We start from the raw sequence: 18,375 nt of genomic DNA on the forward strand, positions 1-18,375 counted from the left end.
AATTTCAGTAAATTGGATTGATCCTAGCAAAACTTTAAGAGAGCAAGGTATTGATGAAGTGGAGACCGTATTGTTAAGAAGAAAATTCTTTTTCTCTGATCAAAATGTTGACAGTAGAGATCCAGTTCAACTATCGCTACTTTATGTACAAGCTCGGGATGCTATTTTAGATGGAACACATCCAGTAACTCAAAGTCAAGCGTGTTTTTTTTCTGGTATCCAATGTCAAGTGCAGTTTGGTGATTATAACGAAGAAAAGCACAAGCCTGGATTTTTAGAGTAAGTTATATGTCTTTCTATGCAAATAAGTTAGTTAATTTATATAAAACACACATTTTCTTTGGTTGAAAGCTCACACTTAATATCCAAGAGGCAACTCAAGAAGTTTTATCTTGATTTAGCTTGGATTTCTTAATGTACACACGTGTTTAATACTTTCTTTATAAGAATAAAAGTAAAGACTTAAAAACTAATTCAAGAAAAGTATTAAATTCGACTAATAAAAATTTCATTACAAGCAAATGATTATTAAGTCTTACAGTTTAAACTTAATTAAAACTTTTTATTTTATAATGCTAAAACACATGCTATGAGGTACAAAGGCATATTTCATAAATTTTAGAAATAGTAAACTAATTTTAGAAAACAGACTTAGTCAAAATTAATCTTACAATATTAAGCAGAGTAATTATATTTTAACATTAGAGTTATGCACAGCAAAATTAGCTTGTTCTGTGCTTGTGTTAAAAAATAGTATTTCAGGAAAAAGTATTTTTTTCAGCTTTGAAATCCGATTACTTGAAACTGACTATAGTATGCATTTTTATATAGTAACGTGAAACAAATATCACTACAAGCAGCACTTCTAAAATGCTTTATAAATAGAACTTTCAAACATAAAGATTTTTATAATTCAGAGTATTGTTTAAAAAAAAAAAAAGTACGGCCAATTTATTAACACACCATTTTTTTCTTGTTTTTATTTTTTTTTAAAGCCACGAATTCTACAGAAATAGACATTAGGTCAGTAATATATGTTTAACTTATTTTTTTTTCTAATTTCTGAAGGCTTAACACAGTGAAAATTTAACTAAATGCTATTTACTAGAATCTAATGTAAATTGTACTTCTTTTGACGAATTTCTAAACCTTGCACAATTCTCAAATAAAAATCTAAAGGTGATAAAATTTTTTTTTGTTTTTTGAGCAGATTACTTTTCTTAAGACTTAAGAGACTGTCTGTAACGATTGTCATAACGATATAGACTGAGCCTGCTGAGGTTGGCTTAAGACCAATGAAACGTTGCTCAAACCAACATCTGAAATTTTTAGAGTGTTTATTGTCACTCCTAGATTAACTCATACTGATTGTGTGCTCATTCACTGACCCTTAATAAATTATTGTGTTTATTATTTCCAATTCTCAGTTTATCTGATAGTGCATCCTGAATTTTAACCTCTCCATAGAGAGCCAAATCAGTCCAATCAGAAGATAGGCCATACTGTAAAACAATCTTTCAATATTTCGACTTACTGACCGAGTGATTGCTGTTGTGTAAAATAGATTTACTTAATAATGATTTGTTACAATACTTTTAGATTCACTCTAAAAGTATCTTCTATATTCTTCTTTTCTTAAAGTTACTTTAAGATTCACTAAATTAATAAAGTGGACTTAGTAGTTGGAGGAGCACCTCACCTTGAGCTGCTGCTAATATTATTAATAAGGAAAAATGAAGCAAAAAGTAGTTCACAAATTAATTCTATTGGGCCCAACTAACTGTCCTTTTTTAGCAGTAAAATTTGACTTTGTTTGTATCTTACAAATAGCTCTTATGTGATAATGTAATATAAAAGGTTCCTGATAAAAAATAAATATTAATAAACAAATACTGTGCATGTATAGATAGTAAGTATTTTGTTAGCTGCAACAGTATATAAAATAAATATTTCTACGAAATATACTATTATTATTATTATTATTATTATTCATATAATTATTGTTCTTATTATTGTTATTATTATTATTATTATTATTATTATTATTATTATTATTATTATTATTATTATTATTATGCAACTACCGTACTCAATAGCACTTCATTACTAGTTGGAGAAATACGTATAGAAACGCTGGACACTAATTGAGTGCACGTAATGGAGTTTGTCTGCAAAAGAATTTTTTTGTACAGACTACTGTGCCAAACAATCCGACGTAAAAGTACATGTAAAATGCACACACACATATGCAAAAAAATTTGTACATATAATTAAATTTGTTCATTGTATAGTGCTTTACATCTGGCTTTATCCTATAGATACTACTTGGAGAATTTAGCACTTCAAAGAGGATAGAGACATAGGAAGGGCAAAGGGGGTTACTAACAACAGCTGCTACACTTTGATCTAGACAAGTCCTATTGATGAGGAAAAACCTTTTTCATGACAGCTTAGTGTATTGCCCGAGACCTAACCAGGTGTCTTGTCTGAGTGAAAGGCACCAAAAATAACTTTTGCACACCTCCCACTCACGTTGTTTATGATGACTGAGAAACAGAAAATTGAATTCGAAAAGTTAACCAACAAAGCAAATGGGGAGTTTTCAAATAATCACTCACACTCACTTATTCAAGCACTTACCGCACCTAACGCCCCTTAACTTTGTTGACCAACGAAACTGCAACTATATCCCTGTACCACCGTATCGGTTATATAAAAAATCTTTGTCATAAAATATTTGTTATACAAAAATAATATAAAATAATTCAAAGAACAGCAATAGAATGAAGTAAGAAATACAAAATTCAGTAAGACATTAAAATAACTTACTATTATCTAGTGTGCTTTTCACCAGTCCTAATAGAACGAGCGTTTCTTTGATGTTACTGTCAACATTACTTTGTGGTTGTATATGATACAAATAATCAATTTGCAAAGGGTCACCATTATATCCTGAACATCAGCTGCTTCACTGCGCTTTTGAATCTACATTAGATCCTTAAGCTGGCTATTTTACATGTCCTCAAATACTTGATCCAATTTCTGAGCTCAATATAGTATGCCAAGTGAAATTTTCGAGCTATCTAGAATTGTTCACCAAATGTTACATAAAGTACTAAAATAATATAAATACTTAACCCAACTTTACCTATATGCAAATATTTTGATAAGAAGCCGAAATTTCTTACTTTATGAACAAAAAGTTGTTTTTCATAAGAGTCAAGATCAATATCTCTTCTTGATTAAAAATTGGAATCAACGATCAATGTGCAACTTACAACGAAACGTTTATCATGCTCCAAATCTTTGATGTACAGGGCCTGATCTCAAATGCAAGAATCTAACTACATAACAAATTTATTCATTGACAAGCCGAATTATTTTGAAGTACATGATGATATATATGAAGACAGCACACTACAAGCAGGAGAATCACTGAGACGGTGTGGCGGCGTTGACGTGTTTGGCCAATACCATATATTTTTTTTAGAAGCGTGAAAGCCACAGTTTAATGTTCTGAAAATGAGGCGTAAAAATGCATCGAGTAAATCATCATTCAACATAAATGTGAAACTTCCAAATGACTTTTAACATCGATAACCTAAATTTTTACTAGTTTAAGAAAAGTTTTGTACGTAACGAAAATCTTTATTCAGTCCATACGTGCTTTTATTACATCGTACAAAAATTAAGTTATCATGAAAACTGTAAATGTCTTTTTCAACTTTTATTAACTAGACACTGTTTTACTGTGCTTTTTACATTAAGTGTTAGTAATATCAGTATGTTTTTCCCTTCCATGTTTTTTTTGTTACCCCCTTTTCTTCTTCACCAGCCAGTTTTATTATTTTTCACTAGCTTCCTACAATATAACAATAATAACTCTTTATGTGGTAGAAAAAGTCTTATCTGTCATGTAATGCATATTTATACCATCAAATAAATTTTACAACTGTAATCGACCGATACCAATTTACAACGAATCCATAACTATAACTCTGATTACAGTTAATAAATTTGATTACTTAACTTTGTACCATATAAATCGTGTGAAGTAACACGTGACACAGAAATTAATAAATTTTATTTATAATCTTCTACTAATGCAACATATAAATGGTATTATGTTCCCGAATCAATCGTATCATTTAATTTGTATAGTAATTTAATCCCACCACTTCTTGGACTTCATCTACATTTTTGTCATTAACTTATACACAACTATTTGAAAAATCTTTCATTTAATCACTTCCGTTGTAAGATTCATCTTTATGAGGTTGTCAAATGTATAATATTCAAATTCTGTTGTCTCATCTACTACTTTGATTTCTATTATGTCCTATAACGATACTGATTTTTTGGTATGCCTCGTTTAAAATCGAAAAAGAATCTTTAAATTCTAACATTTAATGTTGTAACTTAATACTACATACATCATACATGTAACCACTGTTGTTACTGCTAAATTCCGTATGAGTTTTTTGTTTTCTTATTTCTGAGCAATTCATATTTTAAACTCGGTTTTAATTCATCACGACGTTTTTATAGATAAGTAGTTTCTGGTAAGTTGTCTCTTTCTTTATATCAACAAACTTAGCAGCAATAACAAATACACCCATTCGATGTCTCTTGCTAAAAAAGTACGACTGATATTCGCGCGCGCGTATGTATATATAGATAAGTATCTTCTTGAAGGCCAAGTCAAGACTAAAAAGCACCCTAAAGTAAACCCAATGTGTCCATTCAAATACGAAAGCCTATCGGCAAAAAATAGTAATATTTTTTCTTGAATGAACCCAATAAAAAATATTCTACAAACGTAGCTGCCCCTCTTCCACCATCAGACTCCATTACATTTTTAATGCTCCCGCTTTGCCCCACCTATCATAGTGCAATATATATTTGGGTTTGTAAAAAAGGATTATGTAAGATAATGTAAGCTAATACACCGAGAATAAGTTAAATGAAGTAAAGTAGGTTAAATATCGATCGAGATACTCTCAATCTAATTTACAAAACTTGATTGGTCATTGTGTGACAGCTATTCAAACGAAACTTTAATTTATTGTTTTATGAAACATCATTTATGAAATATCAGATAGTATATAAATACAAATCCTCATCAATAAAGTGAAATCGAATTTAATTTCCATCTGATATTTTTCGAAGCTATGCTAAAAACTATGAATACAAACATGCTCGTTGTCCTGTTTCTTATTTTTTTAAAAAACCAACATGATTTATTAAAAGAGAAACTGCTCGTAAGAAAAATCTTATTTCAGAAAACATCCAAAAAAAATTTGAATAGGAAAGAAAAAAAGTATTAATCATTAAAAAGTGCAAAAAATGTGTGAAAAGTACCAGATGCCAAATTCAGTATGTCAATAGTCATAACTTAAGGAAACTAGAGAAAACGTACCAGAAAGGAAAAAATTATCTGGAAAAAAAATTTATTACTGCCAGGAGACTAGTAACTAACGATAAGAGAGAATAATTTTACATTAAACCAGCGAATAAGTATACCAGAATGCTAGAGACAGCTGCCATTCACTAAACTTAGGAAAGTATGAACAAAAAGTGAGCATGGTACGCCAAATCCAGACAATAGCTACAGGCGGGACCCTGGACACGCTACACAAAAGAAGACAACAACAAGAGAAAACAGAACTCAGTCAAATTACGGAAGCATCAAAAGAGTAACTCTAGATTATACACAGTACTATCATCATACTAACCATCGTTAAGGAAATTTGTTAAGTAAATGTTTGTTTGCTTGTTATAACTATTCTTACAAGCCTTGAGGGGAAATGCACCAGGAGAAATAACTTCCATAGATAAATTTATTCTTACTCAATCGAAAACTTGAAGTAAACTCGTAGTCACACAGAATTGCATACATAAATATGTGCATAATATGCAAGCAAAAAACACTCCATACAGAAAAAATATAAATAAATGAAAAAAGCTGTGATTTGGAAGAAAGACCAAAAAAGTAGCTTATTGACCACCACCTGAAACAAAGCTAATATAGAGTGAGCATACCCATTAAGCAAACCCATTATACACAATAACAAAAGCGTCTTACAGATCTGATCACAAAAATATACAAACATACAAGATTATTTATATACAAAAAAACCAGAGGCCAACATAATAAGCATCGCAGAAGCGAACGACATATCAGGGAAGGGGTACAACAAGACGACAGATTTACACAAAATAAGACTGTACAACACAGATGACGAGATAATACAAATCACCCTAGAGCATAATCTAGAATCGTACGCAGAGTGGCAGTAGGCTAGAAAAAAGAGGGTGTTTATGATAAGAATGATGAAAAAACTCACACCAAACACAGTAAGACAGAAACCAAATCTAGGAAGTCATGAACGCAGTACAACAAGAAATTCTTTCAGCAAAGTATACGGCTGAACATAAAGCAATACCCAGAATAAATCATGCATTGATTCCATTGACTCCACAATGAATGACTTGACAAAGATCATCACCCGTCAAGGAATACAGACTAAATGAACACTTCTATACGCATCCCGTTCATTGAAAACAATAGCGCAACAAATAGAGATAATAACTTTACTAAAAATTTTAATGTACGTAACAAAACTGATGTACGTAAATTCATAGATACACATTATTCACACCAAATAAGCGATAGGTATGAGAACACGCAGAATCACGTTTTAACACCACCAGAACATGCGATAAATCAAACTTATACACGCGCGTTACCAGACCCTTTAGTTACATTGAGCCATCTTGTGAGCAACATACTAGTAGTCGATGGTTACCCAGTAAAACTTCCATTGTTTGAATGAATAACCAGGATGGTAGCTTTTACAGTAAGTCCACTGCATAAAAAATTTATCATAGGAACCCTTGCAAACAGATTACAAGGCCAGACGGGCAAGTTTATACCCTGATTAAAATAATTTGTGTCAATAGATACAAATTTTTAGAATTAAAAAAAAATATGTCTGCATGAGTAATGTCACCACCTTATTTGCAAAACAAAGAATTGTATCGCAACAAAGATATGAGTTGGTGGAATCATATTGGTAGTCCAAATAATACATAGCCAGATGGTTACTCCTTACAAACCCAATTTTCTTTACAATACAACAAATTTCACTAAAAAATGGTGTTTAAAAACAGTTAATTAAACAATTTTGATATAGGGTACATACCCCATACAACTACCAAGTGACTTGCTTAAGCTATAGGAAAAGGAGCGCAAACCAAGAGCAAAGTAAGTGAGTGAGGAAGATCAGTTGAAGATATAAAAGCGAGAGGGCCAGGACTGTGAGATCGAAAGAGACGTGCGACATTCTTTTTAGATAAAAAGTTCTTATAAAGTAATTTACCTACAAGCCATGTCTTTGTTTATTCATGAAGGTACTTTCAACATATACTATAAGAATCTAAAAATGACACGTGTCTTTCGCAATGTATTTAGCTGAAATCATCACAGACATTATGGGGAAAAATCTGTTTTTTTTTGCCTACAACAATTAAAATATAATGAAAGCTAGAAAATAACATGCTCTTCAGGGAATAATGTTATTGCAATTACCAGTCTTTGTCAACTTTAATAGTATTACAATTGTATGTGTAAAAAAAGCAGACTTTTCCCCATAAGACCTGTGTTCAGTTCCCCTGACAGCGAAAGTCTCGTGATGTTTTGGGATCCCAATACTTCTCAATATAAGAAGTTTGTCGCATGCACCACTTTTAACGATGTTACACACAAACAGCAAATTATTACATTCAAAATATTTTAACGCAAAAATACCTGCCCAAGTATCTAGAAATTATGAAATTTGATTCATTAAATCATTCATTAAGAATATGGTTAACAGTCTTTATAAAAAGTATAGTCTGTGCTTAAATACAAATAAAAACCATTGACAAAAAAGTTTCAGTGAATCTCTTTGAGTAAAAAAAATATTTTTTAAAAAGTTATTCTGAATATAGGAGTTAAGAAACTGTTTCTAATAATTGTATTAAGAGAGTTCAAAATTTTGTGTAATAAAACTAACGTTGATAGGTTAACAAATCACAAAATCAGCGTGTTTTTTAATTTTTGTATTTTCCATCGACACTATTTTTAATTTTTTCTGAATATAAAAGTATCTTGTTACTCAATGTAACATATATTAACCTAATTACTGTAAGATAAAGTCATACTTTTACTTTTCATGTATTAAAGAATGGTGTTCATTTAATGCTTCCCACTTAAAGTTACTTGGTAAGAACGCCCAATATACATGTCATACACGTTCAATATTTAAGCTACTATTATAATAGTAAGTCAACTGATTAAATTGAGAATGATGAAAATAAGCTCCTTATTTAGCACAAAGACTTTTTTTATTAACCATCAAGCATTTGAAAAGAATATCGTTGTTTATAAAAACCTGTTAGTATTTATTCAATAGAACACAAAGTATTATTGACCCTTGATTATAGAATATTTTCAGTTCAAAATAAGTAAATCTTTTACAAGGACAACAATGTTTAGAAAAAATTTATTATTATTGAGAGTAGAATTAACAATACTTCTGAAAATTATATAAATAAAATGGAAAATTGTTATTAAAAAAGTTTCAGTAAATAATTCTATGATTTAACTGTGATATAAAATGCTCAGAGTAGAAAACGACATGCATCATTGGTGAATATTTAACTGCTGCGTAAGCTACGTAGAGATGATCAGAATTGTTAATGGGTAGTAGACGTCATAGAATATAATTTGAGCAGTTTATCTTGAAAACAGTAATAAATTATTTTTTGAGTAACAAAATCAAAAAAACCTAAAAATAACTCAAAAACTTCTTCAATAGTTTTATTTGAACGAAATAAAGTTAAAGGTTCTTAACAATTTTCTCAAACGAATCTGTTTTTCAAAAGCTGAAACGAACGCTTTTTTAAAAATAAATATTACATAACCCAAGTAAGAGTGTTTGATTCAAGAGATTTCAAAACAATAAAAGAAAGTTTTCATAAAAATTTCCAAGTATCTGCTTGGAGCATGAATTTATTAGGGCATAAGTCTCAAAGTAATGAAATATTTAAGGTGCAGTTACTGTTATAAAACTATTTGATGACTACAATTTTTTTGCATCGATTATACGCATACAAAATATGTGAAGTACTAAAATTTAGAAAACATATAAAAACTACCTCATCTTTACATAAGAACACAAATAATATTTCTCATAATAAAAGAATTATTAAAAAATTTTATTCTTTTAGAATGATGAGCATATAATAGTTGATAAAAAGTAATTTTAATCGATAGGTTATGTGATAAAGGTGAGACTTTTTGTATATAACTGTTACTTACAATTTGGAAATTCAAAGTGATCAGTGATCCATTGGGGGCGAACTGTGAGAAAATAAATAAATACAAGTAAAGTGTATTTTAATTTTCTTGCGTTGATTTATTAATACACAACGTTTTGCTGACAATATGCGTCAGTCTCATCAGGCGCAGGTACGCGAGAATTCGTAAGTTTGGTTGACTTACTCGTCACCTGTCGTGCTATCGACTGACCACGCATATTGTCAGCGAAACGTTGTGTATTAATAAATCAACGCAAGAAAATTTAAATAGACTTTACTTGTATTTATTTATTTTCTCACATTTCGCCCCCAACGGATTACTGATCACTTTGAAATTCCAAATTCACCGGAGGGCACTGATATATCCTAACAAACTGTTACTTACAATTTTATTCCAAAAGAGTTATGTCTATGGCAGGGGCTAATATATTTCCACTTTAACTATTCAAGGAAACGGTTAGTTATCGATTATTTAAATGTTCATTGAAGTGAGAAAACTTTAAAATAACAACCTTAAAACTTCATTTCATAACTTTACAATTAAAAACTGTAAGGGATTAATGCATTCACTTGGTAAGAAGCTTTAATAGGCTCATAAAAAGCTATAAAGATGATTGGTTGGATCTGAAAAAATCCATACAAGAATAATAAACCATTTGAAAGCAAGCAAGTTGATTTAAAAAGTAGTTTTAGAAAGATTCTTTCGAAAAAAGCAATAGAAGTTAAATAATAATACGAAAAACTAAATTTTTACAGTTGTCATCACCATTAAAATCTAAAAATTTAAACAAATCTTTTGAGTTATGCTTTATTTTAAAGATTATTAAAATTATTATTTAAAATTTTAAACAAGAATGTAAAATTATGGATCATGAAAAAAAAGGAATAAGCAATATAAATTTCAAAAATTAATATAAATTAAAAAAAGTCAGCTGTCAATTCGAAAAGATCAATGTTGACATAACAAAAATACAATTTTTCGAATTATAAGGTAAAACTATCATTTTTTTTAGTCACAATAAAGCAACTTGTCAAAATATTCTAAAAAATAATGTTTGTATTCAGATTAACATCCATCTAAGGATTTTGAACATAATGTTTAACCTCTTTTGTCTCATAAATTGAATTGGAAAATTGGAAACTCGAAATTGAAGTACGAGTGTTACTTAGTAGTCTAAACAAGGTAGATGGATTATCTGAAGTAATGAAATCAAAGTAACAGAAATATCAAAACTCAATACAGAAGTAACAAAAATAAGTAATACAACGAAAAATTTGAAAATAAAATGTATATTTTACATTTAACTTATTAGAAATAAAGATCATCTCTTCTACTTTTTTTAAAGTTCTACTTCTACAGGTGCGTTTAGCACTACAGAGTAAATGAACGATTTTAAATTAGTGACCTTGAGAAAATGCGTAACGGAAGTGACTTTTTCCTTCAATTTTTTCCATTACCTCATCACACCAGTCTCTTGTACGCCGTTTCGTCCCATCATACTGCAGTGCTACAGGAGCAGTGTAATCCTATCTACACCTTCCCACACCGCACCCCGCTCCACTGTTCCACGCCACTCCTTTCTCCTCCACACGACACCACACATGATATTCTCGATCTTCACTATTTTTTGTGTTACTTCTTATTATTTTTATTTTTTAACAAATTCTTTCAAAACAAACAGGAAAAAACCCTTTCATCGAGATTTCAACGCCTGATCTTCTGCACACAAGCCAAAAAGTATCGTACATACTCTGCCATGACCGATTCCGATATGAAAAATTCAATTACATCTTGTATTGTTATGGTGTGGCTTATTACTTATTTTAAGTGTTGGTTTCCATTAACTGTTTATTATATCATTTGGCCTAATTATAAATTACAGTGATAAATAAATAGTTTCCTTAATGAACTAACTTTTTTAGTTCAACGTTTCTTTCGAAAACTTCTAAATTAATATATTTTAGCAGACCAGCTGTCCTATAATTTCATAAAGATTTATTTACTTATCGTAAATGAGTTTCTTTTAAAGTGAATGAATGATTATTTATAAAATTTATTCACTTTGTTTCTAAAATTACAAAAATTGTATGAAAAGTTTTTTAAACTGTGTAAAAACAACAACCAATTTTTGTTGCGTTTTACTCTTTCATAAGTTTTCGTTTGTTACATTTGGAATCTCTTTTTGGTCCATGTGTACTTTACCTAAATATAAAATTTTTAATAAACTGAGGACTTTATTTACAAAAAAACGGAATTCAGGAGTAGGGATAATTAAATGGACAAGCACAATTAACTTTTTGAAACAATAATTTGATCTGTTCATTAATTGTTGCGACATTTTATGAGTCGTTTTAACCCATCTGTTCTTTTAAAACTCTTTCCGCATTATTCACATTTTTTTTCATGGTTTTAATAAATTTACATACGTCTGTTTAAGTGTGACGATCTTTAAAGTTACATATTTTTGAATAACTGAAAAATTTCTTGCCAAACAATTTTTTTTAATTTCTGATTTATTCTCAGATTTAATTTGAATAAGAATTCTTTCTGGATTCTTGCATCTCGATAAAGCAACGTATAATTGTTCATAAGAGAATAAGAATTTTTTAATATACAATCCTAAGGAATCAAAACTCTGTTTTTGTGATTTGTTGATAGACAAAGAAAATGCTAATTCAAAAGGAAACTGTTTTCTATGTAAGACAAAAAGTTATGATGATCAGATGCCAGTATTTAATGTTATTCTAGGCTTTGCTTCCTTTTTTTTTTCTTTCGTTATTATTTTTGCTTTTATATTATACTTCAATAATATTCTTATATTTGATCTTGTGCCATTACAAAGACCGTCTGATATACTTAAATTTCTAATAAACATTACTATAGCATTTTTTAAAAATTTTAATTCGTGTGGTGGAAGACCTTCTCTAATATTATTTAAAGATTCTATTAGAAAATTAATAATTATGTCATCATCTGTTTTATCAACTCCTTTGTGAGTCACGTATTCTGCTGTTGTGAACTCATTCTCAGCCTGCATTGATAATTACACGAGTAATGTTGTTGTTTTGTCTACTCAATCTGTTAGTGGGGGGTTGGCACGTGGAGCATCCAGGTGGCATCAGCCCCATTAGTATATACATATTTATATACAAATACTTGTTGTGGAAACCATACACATAAATAGATATTCGTTGTACGTTTGAGTTAAGCACAGACCTCTTGGATGCACCTTACTCAGCGGACGTAAAAAATTCCGTGGCCACATATTTGTTACTTTACGTCTTACACAATGGATGTGAACAAAAAACTATACTGTCGGGGATGATGATATATATACTAGTACGGCTTTACCCTCTTGCCCGTTTTTCATGCCAACCCTCAGCGTAAAAAGAAAAAAGTTTACTTTCGTAAATCGTACAAAAATGAATATTTAAAATTTTTATGTACATACTAAATTTTTAGTGACATATTTAATTCTTATTTAAATATTATAAAATCTTCTCATGGTATCATTTTTCTTTAATGTACCCTTTTATAAATATCCTGAAATTAATCATATTAACATGATGTTAAATAATGGGACTTATGAAACAAGTACTAAAATCAAAAGCTTCTCAGATTTGTTTCATGTTCATATTATAGCTAATTCCTTGTACAACGATGTTCAACCATTTCACAATTTAAATAGTAATCTTAAACTAAATTAATTTTTTTATAGAAACATTGATTTTGGTCTTTATTGTAAATTAGGTTTTGAAAATCTAACAAAAAATTTGAGTGATGATAGCTTACGAAAATTATATAGTTATAGTGATGAAAGTATTAAAAAAAAGGAATTTAATGCAATTGCTTAACAATACTATATGTCCAAGATACGAATTTAATCAAAAACACGTCTGATGAACCATGTAATACAATAAATGATTATTACTTAGAAAAAAATCATTCTAAAAATGAAAAAATTCAAATCCTCAAAAAATAAAAATAATATTCGAACAGACATTGACAATTCAATGAGGAATACGTTAAACATAAAACAAACAAAAAATTTTGTGATACCTTAATAGTATATCATATTAAACGTAAGCAATTCAAAAACTCATTAGACAATAGTTCATATCAAAGAGATGGGAATAGATTATTTAAAATTTTTTCTCTTTTTTATATAATAAAGACTATTTTTATCTAAAACAACATAAATGATTGATGACTATTTTGTCAGTTTCATGGTTGCGAATGAATATTTCAAAAATTTGCGAATTTTGGAAATTATTATGGAATAAAGATTAACTCAGAAACTTATGGTACCTCAATTGAAAGACAAAGTTTTGTGGGTATAATAAATCCACACATAATAGTTGTTGTTCAAAATTCTGTGAACGTGTTATATTTTGTTAATTGTTTAAATGATTTTAAATTGAATATTTAATTCTGAGGAACAGTGGATTGGGGTATATTTAAGTTATTGTGTTATCAAAATAGTGGTATTGAAAGAGAACTACAAAATCTTGTACATATTAAATCTAAAAAAAGAAAAAAATCTCAATGTGAAAAAATGAATAATGCATTTAATAATGGAAATTTAAGTTAAATTTTAAATAGTACTCTAAAAAAAAAATTATTTATTTGTAAATCCTACGTTTCATAGTGAAATAAGTTGTAAGTGTGTGTATTGCACAGCAGTAGTTTGGTCAGAAGAAAGAAAAAGTAAACGTGTTGTCACGAGGAAGAAGTTCATCTTAGTCCGTTGAGTAAATATAGTTTAGAATTAAAAGAGCTGTTACTTCGTAATGAAATTTTCAGAATACTTATCAGATACTACAATAATTGCTTAGTTTTGCATCTTTGTTAAGTAGAGGAATATAACAAAAAGGAAAAGGTATTTATAAAATTAAAATTCAAGGACAAATGTGTCATGTTGCGAAAAACACATTAAATTCTGATCTTGATGAAAAACGAAAAAATAGTCAACTATATACATATGATAATAATGAAATTGCTGTTGATCTAAGGTTGAATTCTATGAATAATAGTGAGATTCCTAAAAAACATATCAAAATTTCGACAAAAATAATGAAGGAAGATATGTTAGCAAACAAGTACAAACATTTACATTAAATCACAAATGTAGAAAAACTACCGAATTATGTAATGATTTTTTTAAGAAAATCGGGCAAGCAAAAACATACATACAATGAACCGTTGACTACAGAATGCAGTGCTATTATGGTTTCAATTTCTAGACTTCCAGAATACTTCAATCTTTGTTTATACCCAAAAGAATTACCCGATAACTATCTTTGATAAACATTTTTAAATAAACTGTCTCATTTTATCGATCCCATGGTTTTTCTATTGTCTTTCCCTTAGAAGATTAAGGATGAAGTACTGGTTATTTTTAAAACTTTTTAAATTGTAGTAAAAAGCTAACTATGTTACAATATTATTTCTACAGACTGTCTTACAGACCGAACGAAATACATTGTAATCAATTATTACACGGGATTAGCTGAAACATCAATTTTTTATTTATTCTTCCATTGTGATTGAATATAACCGTTTAAATTATTTGAAATGTGAAAAAAAAACTTAAGAATTAAATATTATTAAGGTTTATTAGATGCAATTGTTAATAGTGCATCCAACAGTTCTAAAAATTTCAAAACGAAGGAAAAAATTGGAAAGCTTTTCATACTTTGATCTAGATACGTTAAAAGTCCAAAATATATACAAAAACATTATTTAGATGCAATGTCTATAGTAAGAAAATATGATAGACTAGATTTATTAGTAACAGCTACATGTCATTCCAACTGGAAAGAATTAAAGTTCATTTTATCAAAATGTTCAAGGTCACCAAATATGGAATAAGTACAAAGGACTTTCATGGAGGATTTGCCTGACAATAAAGATAATTTAGCTATTTTACATTATAAACACATTTTTAAATCAGAAAATGAACCATGTGAATGCTTTTATTCACCAACACCAAAAAAAATAGAAAATAAAAAAGAATATATAGTAAAAGAAGTACGTTTCAGTAAAGAAATGCTTAACTTGATGTATAAAAGTTTAAATAATGTCCAGAAAAAAATATTTTATACTATTTGCGAACAAAAAAATTATATGTTCTTTACAGATAGTCCAAGAAGGTCAAAAAAAACTTATTTATACAAAATGTTAATTTATTTTATTATTTCTTGAAATAAAAAAATTATGTCAGTGGCATGAGCTGGCAGACTTAATTTGTCTTCCAAAGAGAATGACAAGTCATATAACTTTTATACTTCCTTTCAATCTTAATAATATGGAGAGTGCCTTTTTAGAATTCAAGTCAGATAAAAAAAAAAAATAAAGAGAAGTTGATTTCATTATTTAGGATAAGACTTCAATGATTCCAAGAAAGCATTGAAAATTGTTGACAAAACGTTAAGAGATTAATGTAATACTGAAAAATATTTGAGAAATAAATTTATTATTTTAGCAAGTGATTTCCATCAGATTCTGCTAGTGATAAAAAATCGGTCATACAAAATTTGTAATTCAACAAACTGTTCAATCTTTATTTTTATGGAACTCATTCTGAATTTAAAAAACGAAAAATGATTATTCGCTCTGATGATAACGGTTTTTTAAAATTATTATTGAAAATTAGGCAAGGGAAAACAAAAACCTTTATCATTCCTTAGAACTGAATATCAAATAATGTATGTTCTCAAATATTTTCTAACATCTATAACTGTTCGATGAATAGTGTTATACTAACATTACATCATGAGTACACCTGTTGTTTTAATAATGAAATTTCTAAAATAAAAATTAGAGAAATAAGAACTTACTATTGTATAGATAACGCAACTTCTAAGGGAGTTGGTAAATCGAACAATAATATTTAATTCAATTTTCAGTAGGAAATATTAAACAATAATCGTGAAAGAAAACCACCTCATAAACTAAATCTAAAAATTAGTACAATCGTGATGTTACTCAAAAATTGAAGTATATCAGATGGACTGTGTAATGGAGCACGCTTACGAATCACGAAATTACTACAGTATAATATAAAAAGAGATATAATAACTTGAGAAAAAATTGGAAATAGAGTCTTCATTCCAAGAATAACTTTAGTCACAGAAAATACCTAATTATAACCTTTTATTTTGTATCGTAACCAATTTTCAATCGTTATGGCATTTACTTTGACAATGAATAAATCTCAAGGTCAAAGTTTTGATAAGATAAGTCAGCAATGTTTATGGCAATAAATGAAAAGTGATTAAATTAATAAATATCATATCATTTAACAGGTATAAATGACATGTATTCTCTCAATCATGACGATACGTTTTTGTTAAAAAAGTTAAATTTCGAATTTTTTAGAATGAAAAAATCTATATTTTTTAAAATCAAATTTAAAATAATAGCTGAGTATATATGTTATAAAAAAATTATTATAGCTGTTCTTAGAATATTTAGTTAATTTTATTATTATTAACGTTTCAAATTGAAGTTATAAGATTTAACTTTGATCATATTGATTTACTCTACTAACAGATAGAGTAGACAAATTAACGACATCACTCGTGAATTTTTCAATGCAGGTTGATAATTAGTTCACAACAGCAGAATACGTGATTCACAAAGGAATTGATAAAACATGTAACATTAATATTGATTTTCCAATAGGATTTTTAAATAATATTAGAGAAGGTCTTCCATCACACGAATTAAAATTAAAAATAAATGCTGTAGTAGTGTTCATAAGAACTTCAAGTATGAGAGACGGTCTCTGTAGAGGCACAAGATTAAACATAACAAAATTATTTAAGTATAATATAGAAGCAGAAGTAATAACGGGAAAAAAAACAAAGTTTATATTCCTAGAGTTACATTGAATGCTGGCACTTCATCATCATTACCTTTTATCTTCTATAGGAAACAGTTTACCTTTTTATTAGCGTATTCTATGTTCATCAACAAATCACAAGAATAGAGTTTTGATTCCTTAGGATTGTATATTAAAAACCTTTATTTTTTTATGGACAATTATACGTTGCTTCATGAAGATGTAAGAATCCAAAAAGAATTTTAATTCAAATTGAATCTGAGAATAAATCAGGAACTAAAAATTTTGTTTAGCAAGAAATTTTTCAGTAATTCAAAAATATGTAACTTTGAAGATCGTCACATTTAAACAGACATATGTTAGTTTATAAAAACCATAAAAAAACAATTATGTAAAAAAATGTGGAAAGAGTTTTAAAAGAACAGATGGGTTAAAACGACAGATGAAATGTCACAACATTAAGGTAAGAGAATAAATTATTGTTTCAAAAGCTTAATTGTGTTTGCCTATTTAATTATACCTCCTCTTGAATTCTGTCTTTTTGATAATAAATTCCTCAAGTAATCAAGAATTTTATATGTGGGTAAAGTAAACATGGACCAGAAAGAGATTTGAAATGTAAAAGTTCAATCAAGTTAAACAAATAATGGTACTTCAGAGACTTATAGTGAGTAAGGGGAAGCAAATAGACGGAGGGAGACCTATGATCAGTGACTTAAAAAACCCTTAAAACGAGGTATGACTTGGGTACTAAATAACGTATATTTTTTAACGTTTATGATGGTAAAACATTTTATAAATAAGTATTTTTTGGGTGGAGGTGAAGGGGGAGCAGGGGGAGCTAAGGGGTAGTGGGGCGGAGCTTACTCAAATACAATTTGATTGAAAATGATGTAAAAACAAGCAAATAATGACGTAAATCGAGGGGGAACTGAGGGTGAGCAGGGGGCAAAGGGGGGGCTGAGACTTTATTTCGTCAATACAACTATGCTATATAGGGAGATACATTGTTATGATTATCATTCTAATATAAAATTGGGTATAGGAAATTCTGTCTCTTCGTGGTTAATATATAGCTGAATTTAATAAGTTATTCGCATAACCTTTTTTAATTAGGTGATACTTCCACGGTTATTATTGTTTAATAATTATGGAACGTTTTAGT

At 28.8% G+C, this 18,375-nt stretch overlaps 1 protein-coding gene across 1 annotated transcript in view; it reads left to right on the plus strand.

Annotated features, from left to right (window-relative positions):
• LOC106637206 (Talin_middle and talin-RS domain-containing protein rhea) overlaps nucleotides 1–18,375 on the plus strand; it is a 912,483-nt gene that overhangs the window by 153,047 nt on the left and 741,061 nt on the right. The window contains exon 3 of the mRNA XM_089595075.1: nucleotides 9–279. Within this exon, the coding sequence (XP_089451201.1) occupies nucleotides 9–279 (271 nt within the window). The remainder of the gene's footprint in view (nucleotides 1–8; nucleotides 280–18,375) is intronic.

The sequence above is a fragment of the Copidosoma floridanum genome, unplaced genomic scaffold (assembly GCF_036245765.1).
Source record: "Copidosoma floridanum isolate Cflo_tuat_1 unplaced genomic scaffold, Cflo_Japanese_pri ptg000024l, whole genome shotgun sequence".
Taxonomy (NCBI): Eukaryota; Metazoa; Arthropoda; class Insecta; order Hymenoptera; family Encyrtidae; genus Copidosoma; species Copidosoma floridanum.